Raw genomic sequence first — 11702 nt, 5'->3', positions numbered from 1 at the left:
CTTTTCCCTCAGCCGCCCTGCAAGACGTGGCAGCTTGATCTTGCGGGGCGTCGGAGGGAAAAGAGTGCGTCTGTTACGGACGCACGGCCCGCGATCGGTGGGCACCGATCGCGGGCCTATGCCCCCCTTGGCACGGCCGTGGTACTGACATGCCAATTGGGCCCCCAGATGCCCCAAACGGGCATCTGGCGCCCGTTTCACGACGGCAGCGAGCAGGTGTGTTTGCTGCTGTGTTGAAACGGCCGTGAAGGTCCGGCCGTTCGGCCCAGGAGAATCGCTGCTCGCCGTAAAAAACAGCGAGCGGCGATTCGTGGCGTGGGGGGGGGGGGGGGGGGGGAGGGGAGAGAATAGCGGAAGGGCGTGAAAAATGTCGGGAGGCTCTCCCGCTATTCTCCCACCCGGCGTGGGGGGCGGAGAATCGCTCCCATGAATTCTATATAGTGTTAGCGACATACAACTAACCAGCCACATTATTGAATTGGGACATTAACAAGGAATATTTTTATCTGTAGAAAAATAATTGAATTAAATTACTACAGCTAGCCTTGTTTTTAAAATAATCTACAGGTCTGGCAATCTACATATCAGATAATACAATAGACCAGTCTTCACAATACATCTCAAGTGGCAACTGGAAGAGACAAATATGCTTTCACCCTCAATGTCTGCCGCATACCCATCGAAGTTCCTGTTCTTCTCGGAGGTCAGCCAGGTTCTGGATGGACCTCCAGCTGCACTGACAGGCATATGCTCGTGTACCTATCCTACTTAACGTCTTCACTTTCAGTTTATCTAAGTCAGGCATGTTGTTTCTGTTGGCGAAAACAAAAAAATGAAGGTGCCTGTACATTTTAAACGCAGTACCACATTACATTTATTGCTTGCAATTAAAGTCGACAGAATAATTTTAATTGGATTTGCTTTCTTAGGTGGTTATGTTCCACTAGAGTCTCCTCCCATCTTTCTTTATTAAATCTCCAATCAAAACCCTCCCTCCCCTTCTCTCACAAGCTTGTCTAGTTTCCCCTTGAATAAATCTATTCCACTCTGTGATAGCAAATTCCATATTATTACCTGTCTTTGGGTGAAGTGGTCTCTTCTGAATTCCTTATTGGATTATATTAATGGTCTCCAGTTATACTTTTCCCAACAAGAGGGAGCACTGTCACTGTATTCAGTGTAACAAAACCTTTCATAATTTTAAAGCCTCCATTAGATCACTCGTTCAACCTTCTGTTTTTGAGAGAGGAGAGACAGATCCTGTCAATCCGCTCCTGAGAGGGCACCACGGTAGCACAGTGGTTAGCACTGATGCCTCACAGCATCAGGGACCAGGGTTCAATTCTGACCTTGGGTCAATGTGTGAAGTTTGCATGTTCTCCCCATGTCTGCGTGGGTTTCCTTCCAGTCCAAAATATGCATATTAGGTGGATTGGCCACACTAAATTGTCCCTTAGTGTCCAGAGATGTGCAGAATAGGTGGATTGGCCATGATCAGTGCATGGGGTTACAGGGATAGGGTGAGGGAGTGGGCCTAGGTAGAGTGTTCTTTTGGAGGGTCGGTGCAGACTCTTTGGGCCCAATGGCCTCCTTCTGCACTGTAGGGATTCTATGCATATCCACAAATTTCTGGTATCATCCTTGTAAATCTTCTCTGCACCTCTTCAGTTATTATATTGTTTTATACCATCTGAACAGCATGCAATGCTCCAAGTGTGGTCTAACCAAGGTTTGATTCCAGGTTTAGCATGGCTTCCCTCCATTCATATTTATTCCTCTGGAAACAGAACCTAGTGCTTGATTTGCTTTTTCAAACGTTGGCCTTTGCTAAGCTATGGCAGAAGTTTTAGTGTTTGATGTATTTGTCCTCTGGGAACATATGAATTAGGTGCAGGAGTAGGCCACGCGGTCTCTCAGGTCTGCTCTGCCATTCAATAAGACCATGGCTGATCTGATTGTAACTTCAATCCCACATTCCCACCTACCCCGACAACCTTTCATCCCTTTGGTTATCTAGAATCTATCTAGATCAGCCTTAAAATTGTTCAAAGGCTCTGCCTCCACTGTCTTTTGAGGAAGAGTTCCAAAGACTCAACCCTCAAAACATTTCTCCTCAAGCAGAATTTTACGGCCCCATAGCGGCAGGACAGGGCCATAAAACATGGCAAGCCTTTAAAAATCCATTGACTTTGGAGGGACTGTAAATACCACCGGCATAGAATTCCATCACTCATTTGTCTTTTTAAATACGTGACCTCTAGTTATAGATTCTCCCAAGATGAAACAGCCTCTCCACAGCTATCCTGTCAAGATCCCTCAAGATTTTTATGGTTTCAATCAGGTTACCTCATATTCTTTTAAACTGTAGTGGATCTAGCCTGTCCAATCTTTCTTCACAAGACAAGCTACCCATTCCCGTATCAGACTAGTAAACCTTTTCTGAACTGCTTCAAAACATCTACAGCTTTCCTTAAATAAGGAGACCAATACGGCACAGTTTTGGGTGGCACAGTGGTATGGTGGTTAGCACTGCTGCCTCACAGCACCAGGGAACGGGGTTCAATTCCAATCTTGGGTGACTCCGTGGATTTGGTATGTTCTCCTCGTGTCTGCGAGGGTTTCCTCCAGGTGCTCCAGTTTGCTCCCAAAGACGTGCCGCTTAGGTGGATTGGCCATGCTAAATTGCCCTTAATGTTAAAAGGTTAGGTAGAGTTACTGGGTTAGGTTTGGGGCATGAGTATAGGTAAGGTGCTCTTACAGAGGGTCATTGCAGACTTGATGGGCCGAATGGTCTTCCTGCATTGTAGGGATTCTATGATTCAATTCTACGATACAGTATTCTAGATGCGGTCTCTTGCGCAACTGAAGCGTAACCAACATTTGTAAACAATTCCCCTCGCAATAAATGATAATATTCTATTAACTTTCCTAATTACTTGCTTACATGCATACTAGCCATTTGTGATTCATCCATTAAGACACCCAGATCCCTCTGCACCCCAGAGCTGTGCAATCTCTTACCATTTAGATAGCAAGCTTTTTATTCTTCCTGCCATAATAAACAATTTCCCATTTTCCCATTTTATGCTCCATTTGCCAGATATTTTCCCACTCACTTAACCTATCTGTACCCATTTGTAGCCTCCATATGTCTTCTTCACAACTTACTTTCTTACCTACCTTTTGTGTCATAAGCAAATTTAGCAACCATACCGTCAGACCTTTTATCCAAGTCATTTATATAAACTGTGGAAAGTTGAAGCCCCTGCATTGATCCCCGTTACGTCCAGCCAACAAGAAAAATACCTATTTATGCCTACTCTGCCTCCTGTTAGCTAGTCAATCTTCAAACCATGCCAATATGTTATCTCCTCACCATGAGTTTTTATTTTCCGCAACAACCTTTGATGTGACACCTTATTAAATGGGTTCTGGAAATCCAAGTGCAGCACATCCTCTGGTTTCCCTGTTTCCAAAGAACATGTGACTCTTTCAAAGAACTCATAAATTGGTTAAACATGATTTCCCTTTCACAAAACCATGTCTGACTGCCTTTAATTTTTCTACGTGCCCAGCTATAGCATCTTTAATAATAGCTTCTAACATTTTACCTATGACAGATGTTAAGCTAACTGGCCTGTAGTTCCCTGCTTTCTTGCTCCCTCCCTTTTTAAATAAAGGAGTTACATTTGCTATTTTTCAATGTAGCGAAACCTATCTAGGGAATTTTGGAAAATTAAAACCAATGCACCAAATGTCACACTAGCCAATTCCTTTAAGAACCCAGGATGAAGTCCATCAGGATCCTCTAATTACGCCCTCTTTAATAATATTTTTGTCATTCTCTGCTGTTCTTCAGCACGGGCAACACGGTAGCATAGTGGTTAGCACAATTGCTTCACAGCTCCAGGGTCCCAGGTTCGATTCCCAGCTTGGGTCACTGTCTGTGCGGAGTCTGCACGTCCTCCCCGTGTGTGCGTGGGTTTCCTCCGGGTGCTCCGGTTTCCTCCCACAGTCCAAAGATGTGCGGGTTAGGTGGATTGGCCATGCTAAATTGCCCGTAGTGTCCTAAAAAGTAAGGTTAGGGGGGGTTGTTGGGTTACGGGTATAGGGTAGATTTGTGGGTTTGAGTAGGGTGATCTTGCTCGGCACAACATTGAGGGCCGAAGGGCCTGTTCTGTGCTGTACTGTTCTATGTTCTATGTACTGCGGATGCTGCAATCTGAAACGAAAGAGAAAATGCTGGAAAATCTCAGCAGGTCTAGCAGCATCTGTAAGGAGAGGAAAGAACTAATGTTTCGAGTCCGATGACTCTTTGTCAAAGCTAACAAACAGAGAAAGTGGGAAATATTTATACTGTGGAGTGTGAATGAAAGATGAGTCATAGCCACAGAAACCCAGGGAAAACGGATGCGAACGGCAGTCCCCAGAGAGAACAAAAGATGTGAATGTCCAAACAGCAGAGAAACTAAATTCAGAAGATGTGCGGGTTAGGTGGATTGGCCATGCTAAATTGCCCGTAGTGTCCTAAAAAGTAAGGTTAGGGGGGGGTTGTTGGGTTACGGGTATAGGGTGGATTTGTGGGTTTGAGTAGGGTGATCTTGCTCGGCACAACATGGTGCCTCACGGTAGCATGGTGGTTAGCATCAATGCTTCACAGCTCCAGGGTCCCAGGTTCGATTCCCGGCTGGGTCACTGTCTGTGTGGAGTCTGCACGTCCTCCCCGTGTGTGCGTGGGTTTCCTCCGGGTGCTCCGGTTTCCTCCCACAGTCCAAAGATGTGCGGGTTAGGTGGATTGGCCATGCTAAATTGCCCGTAGTGTAAGGTTAATGGGGGGGATTGTTGGGTTACGGGTTTACGGGTTACGTGGGTTTAAGTAGGGTGATCATTGCTCGGCACAACATCGAGGGCTGAAGGGCCTGTTCTGTGCTGTACTGTTCTATAATCTGTTCTATGAACTGTAGATGTGGGGGGAGGAGAAGGGGGAAGCAAAGAGGAGAAAGGTTAAGGAAAGGTGGATAAGATTTTGGGGGGGGGGGGTAAATATATTAAGAAAGAAAGAAATGGTAAAAGACAGTTAAAATGAAATGGGATGAAAACAAATGGGTCGAGGTGGGGGAGAGCTGATCATCTGAAGTTGTTGAATTCGATGTTGAGACCAGAAAGGCTGTAGCATGCCTAACCGGAAGATGAGATGTTGTTCCTTCAGTTTGTGTTGAGCTTCACTGGAACATTGCCGCAGGCCAAGAACAGATATGTGGGCGTGGCAGTAGGGTCTTTTGTTAAAATGGCAAGCAACAGGAAGATCAGGGCACCGAATGCGCACAGACCGAAGATGCTCAGCAAAGCGATCACCCAGTCTGCGTTTGGTCTCTCCGATATAGAGGCGACCACACTGGCTTAGTTTTAGTCTCCTCACCTGAGCAACAATACACAGCCTTGAATGGGGTGCAAAGAGATTCACTAGCTTGATTTCTGTGATCCAAGGACCATCCTATGAGGAGAAATTGAGTGCAATGGGCCTACATTCTCTCAAGTTTAGAAAGAGAGGTGATCTCATTGAAATGCATAAAAGTTTTAAAGGGCTTTGCAGGGTAGACGATGAGCGGCTGTTTCCCTGGCTAGAGTCTGGAACTAGGGATCATAGTCTCAGGATTAGAGGTGAGCCATATAAAACTGGGATGAAGAGAAATTTCATCATTCAAAACTTTGTCAAACTTTAGAATTCTCTAACCCAGAGGGATATGGATGCTTAGTTGATGAGTATATTCAACACGGAGTTCATATTTTTGGGCATTAAAAGTATCAAGGGATATGGCGATTGAGCAGGGAGATGTAAAGGTCAATGTAAAAGTTCATAGTTCTACAGTTTTAGGCAGGTTTTAGAGCCCAATAAATGCTTAGTACAGAGTATCCAGATCTTGATCTCAGATCTTGCAGAACACCTTCATTCAGCCCCCAAACTTCTTGTCTCTTGTCATTGTGATTCACCGTCTTGCTTCCATAGAAGCATAGAAAGATTACAGTGCAGAAAGAGCCCATTCAGCCCATCATGTCTGCGCCGGCCAAAAAAAACCTAGCTATTCATTTTAATCCCACTTTCCTGCACCTGATCCATAGCCATGCAGGTTACAGCATTTTAGATGCAGCTCAGGGTACCTTTTAAATGAGTTTGAGTGTTTCAGCCTCAACCAACACCTTGGACAGTAAATTCCAGACAGCCACCACCCTCTGGGTGAAAAGGCTTTTCCTATGTCCCCTCTAATCCTTCTACCAATCACCTTAAAACTATAGCCCCAGGGATTGGGCCCTCAGCTATGGGAAACAAGTCTTTCCTGTCTCCCCTATCTAAGCCTCTCATAATTTTGCACACTCCAATTAGGTCACCACTTAGCCTCATTTGTTCTAAGGAAAACAACCCGAGCCTATCCAATCTCTCACCATTTCTGCAATTCTTGTAAATCTCCTTTGCACTCTCTCCAAAGCAATGATGCCCTTCCTCTAATGACCACTCCAACCTTTCTGTCCTTGACCTGCTAAAATGTTCTAATGAAGTTCAACACAAACTCAACGAACAGTACCTCATCTTTCAACTTGGTATTCTATAGCCTTGTGGACTCAGCATTAAATTCGACAATTGTAGATCAAAACCTCTGCTTCATTTTTAATGTTTTTTTCCTGATTTCTTTTAAAAATTATTTTTCTTTGCATTCAGATGGTTGTTACCCTGCCATTCACACTTCTATTTGCCCGTTACCACTCATTTTGGTTTTTGTACCACAAAACCTTTTGACATTTAATCTCTCCTCCCCTCCATCCATTCACAGAACTTCCCTTTGGTTCTTCTTTTCCTCTTTCCCCATCGCACAAAACCCATGGGGCGAGATTCTCGACAAATGCGGAGAATCGTAAAGGCTGCTGTGGGACAGGCCGTGACCCACGGCAGCCTTCACGGCCACTTCCGGGGCCGATTCTCCCCCTAGGGGCTAGGAGCGCGGCCCCATGCGTCACGGCTGCGCAGCCTTGATGACGGTCGTCAAGGCCGCACGTCAAGCGTCACGGCGGCCGATAACGTCAGCCGCGCATGCGCAGGTTGGACAACGCCAACCCGCGCATGCACAGTTGGCGTCTTTCTCCTCAGCCGCCCGGCAAGACGTGGTGGCTTGATCTTGCCGGGCGGCGGAGGGGAAAGAGTGCATCTGTTTTGGACGCTGGCCCGACGATCGGTGGGCACCGATCGCGGGCCTGTCCCCTCCCGAGCACAGTCATGGTGCTCCCGTGCCAATCGGTCCTCTAGATGCCCCAAATGGGCATCTGCCACCCGTTTCACGACGGCAGCGAGCAGGTGTGTTTGCTGCTGTGTTGAAACGGGCATGAAGGCCCAGCCGCTCGGCCCATCGGCCTCGGAGAATCGCCGCTCGCCATAAAAAACGGCGAGCGGCGATTCGTGGCGTGGTTCGGGCGTTAGAGCGGGGGTGGGGTGGGGGGGGGGGGGGGAGAGGGAATAGCGGGAGGGCATGAAAAATATCAGGAGGCCCTCCTGCTATTCTCCCACCCGGCGTGGGGGGCGGAGAATCGCGCCCATGATATTTCTATCTTTCCTCAATTCTGCTGAAGGGCCATTAATCTGAAATGTTGGGAGGAACTGAATGGAAACATTTCTAAGTTAATTTGTGGTGGATTTTGCAGCGAGTTTCCCGCCGGCGGGTTCCCCACCGTTATTCAATGACACTTGGTCACTTTTTTGGGCACTGGGGAGTTTCTCACTGGTTTAGCCCACACTTAGAACTTTTTTCAGCACTGGGGAGCTGAACTGAGAGATCGGGCTGCCATTTTGAAAGGTGCCCCGATCTCTAAGTGAGTTTGTGGGTCCCCACATCCTCTACCAATGGACAATGTCACCCTCCCCACACACTTGGACACTACCCCACACCTCCCCAAGTGAGGACACCCTGCTATGGAGTCCCTGGGGGCCTCCCCTCTTCAGGCCCCCTCACACTCCAGGACCCCCACCTATTACCCCCAAACTCCTAGAGGCCCCTACTTACCTGCCATGCACCCCCCCACCCTTCAAACTTCCCCTCTACCTACTCTGGCAGTTCTCCAGCTGACTTGGCAATGCCACCCAGGCACCTTGGCAGTTTCAGGATGGCTTGGCCAGCATTCCGATGGGAGGGCCAGGGAGCCAACCTGCACTATACTGACAACCCAGTTTCCTGATGGCCCAGGAGACCCCCTGGTTGCCATTCCGCCTGGTCCACATGTGTGTGGACCAGAACTGAACGGCACCCAGCTGCATCTTCGCTGGGGAGGCCAGTAAACCCAGGGTAAGCTCGCCTTAGCAGGAATACTCGACTTAGGGAAAGCACTTTTGGCAGCATTCTGATTCCGACACCTTGCGGGACTTGGGTAGATCCCGCAAGGTGTGAATGCTGTCGGGAAACCCACAGGAGGCTCCTCCAGGATCTAACAGCCACGCTACGCTCGAGTGAGCACAATGCAGCCGGTAAATCTTTCCCGTTAATTCTGTTGCTCTCCACACACAGATGCTGTCTGTCCTGAGTATTTCCAGCATTTCCTGTTTTTATTTCAGATCTCCAGCATCGGTAATATTTTACTTTTGTCTACTGTACCCCTGTTTCTCGCTCTCTCCCCCATCTTACCTATGAGGCCCAACTCTTGCTCTCTTTGCTTTATTTCATTCACCTGTTCACCAGCAAACTTCCATTCCTAGCTCCTAATCTGAAAATATAAATGTTTTCAGGTGGTATTTTCCTGATCAAAATTGCTGTCAGTATCCGCTCCGCAAAAAAAAAATCACAATCAACCCTTCTATCCATCTCAACTGCAATCACTCTCTCCCTTCAAGCCCTTGAAATGTTGTCACTTGCTGGATCTGTGCCCACCTTCACAGAGTTCTCCAACCAAATTCATCTAATCCAGTTTCCATCCATGGCCCGATCAAAAACAATGAAAACTTCTCTGTGGCTATGACTATTGGGTACTATCCCTACTGAATTTTCTGCCGATTTTGACATAGTTGAAAACATCACCATCACCTTATACCCTCACCTTCACAACCCAGCAAGTATCCAACCTCCCGGCTCTGGGTCACTGTCCATGTGGAGTTTGCACATTCTCCCAGTGTTTGCGTGGGTTTCTCCCTCACAACCCAAAGATGTGCAGGATAGATGGATTGGCCAAGCTAAATTGCCCCTTAATTGGAAAAAATGAATTGGGTACTCTAAATTTATTAGAAAAAGAAAAAAAAGTATCCAACCTGTGTCCCTCCTTTTTCTGTTTTGCATGCTGCCCATTAGTAACATCAAGCACATACAGTATATGGGATCTGCCTCTGCAAATATGCTGATAGAATCCAGCTCTACATATTTCCTACTTATGTTGTCACACTGCTTATTGACAATGTTGGATGATTTCCTACCACCCAACTCCACAGTGAACCGATCACCACTCTCACCCCCTGCAAATTGTTGAATACTTTATTAAATTGTAGAACCAGAAATTACTGAAAAGGTCCACTGCATAAATGTATCTTTAAAGAGCTGCTTACAGTGTGCAAATTTAATCCAGAAAGGTGCAGAAAAGATTTCTGAGAATTGTTCCAGGGGTGAAGGCCATCTGTTACGTGGGTAGATTGGAGCAGCTGCATTATGCCCCTTATAGCAAAAAAGGTTGAGAGGCGATTTGATAGCAGTATTCATAACCATAAGGGGACTAGCAGAGTAGATGAAGAGAAACTGTTCCTACTGCTGGAAGGAGCAAAATCCAGAGGGCACAGATTTAAGGTGTTTGGTAAAATAATTTAAGAGTTGGAAAAGCAAAGGAAGCAAACAAGCATAAGAAGTTTGAATAATACAGAACATGTAACAGCTAATTTTATGAATTTAGATCTACAAAAGTGAAAGCAAGCAACAATAAACAGTGAGAAAAAACTATAGGCCATAATTTAAAAAAATCTCGCTTTGCAAGTTGCTGTATGAGTGAGCTAGCAACAGTGCAGTGAGGAATATGGTATCAGAGATCTGCGTGAACTGGGCAAGCAACTATGCATATAGTTAAACTGCTGTATTAAACAGGGCAATTTCAGCAGCCTTTATAAGGGAAATACAAGGAAGTAAACTGGATGTGAGGAAATGCATAGATAACAATAGTCTAGTCTAATTTAATTTAATCATGTTCTGACGAGTTGGATGTGGATTTGGGATACTAAAAATTACAATTTTGTAATCATTTAAAATTTGCCCAATGACATACAAACAAGATGCATTGTATATTATCTTCCAATTCCTTAATCAAACAGACTGAAGGATTGGGAGACTAACAGCAAAAGAACGGGGAAGGAAATGTAAATTAGAGTGGATGAATTCAATTTCAAATGAGCTACACAAAAATAAATGGAGAGGGAAAGAAAGATTCTATTAAGAGGGAGAGAAAAAGGAGACAATTTAAAATCTCCAACAACAATAAAAATCTGAAGGAATGAAACTCAATACATTTTTAGCCCCATAACTGGCAGTCATTCACATTTAGGCAATGCTGGAACGGTACTTAGATTGGAATGGACAATATTTAACTTTCTGTGGCAAGCTTCGTTCATGTATACCTTGCAACTGTCTGCAGTTCAGTGCATTTTACCAATGGATTGGACAGTGAGTTGCTGCTTTCGCAATTCAGATGGCATCTATTGAAAAATCGAGTGAAAATTGCAAATCTGTCACTTGTCTCACCATTTGTGAGGCCATAAGCCCCACCATTATTTCAACAGCAAAATCTGGGCTTAAATAAAAGTGAAGTAAAAACCTAACATTATGCAATAATTTGCTGAAACCTTTAAAATGTTTCTGTTCCATACTAGACTGTCGGTCACATACCCGTACATGGCCAAACATACCTAAAAAATAAATAGTCGCACGACTTGTTCCATTCATAATCATCAAGTGTAATTACTCTAAAGTCGCAGGTAGTACATCGCAGTTGATCACACGTCCTGTTTATTAAAAAAAAAAATAGTTTGTCTTCACAAGATATAAAGTTCAAATAAAATAACTTTTATAAATAACTGAACTGCTCAAACAGTAAGCCAAGCTATCAATTTACCTGACAGCCTGTACATTTTGTCTGTCGTGGATCTTTATTTTCAATTTAAAAAAATTAATTCAATTATTTCTTAGAAATTCCTGTAGTTTGTCTCATAACTGAAAGGGTTGCTAGCGTTTACTTAAGGAGAAATGTTCAGACAACATTAAACTTTTCTCATAGCATCATTCAGAGTAGGAGTCAATTGAGTCGGTGGAGTTGTGGATAGTGCTGAAGGATGTTATAGGATACAGAGGGACATAGATAAGCTGCAGAGCTGGGCTGAGAGGTGGCAGATGGAGTTTAATGCGGAAAACTGTGAGGTGGTTCACTTTGGAAGGAGTAACAGGAATGCAGAATACTGGGCTAATGGCAAGATTCTTGGTAGTGTAGATGAACAGAGAGATCTCGGCATCCAGGTACATAAATCCCTGAAAGTTGCCACCCAGGTTAATAAGGCTGTTAAGAAGGCATATGGTGTGCTAGCTTTTATCAGTAGGGGGATTGGGTTTCGGAGCCACAAGGTCATGCTGCAGCTGTACATAACTCTGGTGCGGCCGCTCCTGGAGTACTGCGTGCAGTTCTGGTCACCACATTATAGGAAG

General features: G+C 45.3%; 1 protein-coding gene across 4 annotated transcripts in view; it reads right to left on the bottom strand.

Moving 5' to 3' along the window:
- Positions 1-339: 339 nt before the first annotated feature.
- c10h8orf37 (chromosome 10 C8orf37 homolog) overlaps positions 340-11702 on the bottom strand; it is a 29823-nt gene continuing 18460 nt past the window's right edge. For 2 of the 4 annotated variants that reach the window (XM_038808981.1, XM_038808980.1), the window contains 2 exons: positions 10913-11008; positions 340-812 (listed from right to left, as the gene is read on the bottom strand). In XM_038808981.1, the coding sequence (XP_038664909.1) occupies positions 659-812; positions 10913-11008 (250 nt within the window). In that variant the 3' untranslated portion in view covers positions 340-658. Of the gene's footprint in view, positions 813-9571; positions 9807-10624; positions 10703-10912; positions 11009-11702 lie in introns of all 4 variants that reach the window. The other 2 variants (XM_038808979.1, XR_005462040.1) reach the window with 2 other exon arrangements.

The sequence above is a fragment of the Scyliorhinus canicula genome, chromosome 10 (genome assembly GCF_902713615.1).
Source record: "Scyliorhinus canicula chromosome 10, sScyCan1.1, whole genome shotgun sequence".
Taxonomy (NCBI): Eukaryota; Metazoa; Chordata; class Chondrichthyes; order Carcharhiniformes; family Scyliorhinidae; genus Scyliorhinus; species Scyliorhinus canicula.
The sequence above is the reverse complement of the archived record's forward strand: the minus strand, read 5'-3'. Positions and strand labels throughout refer to the sequence as shown.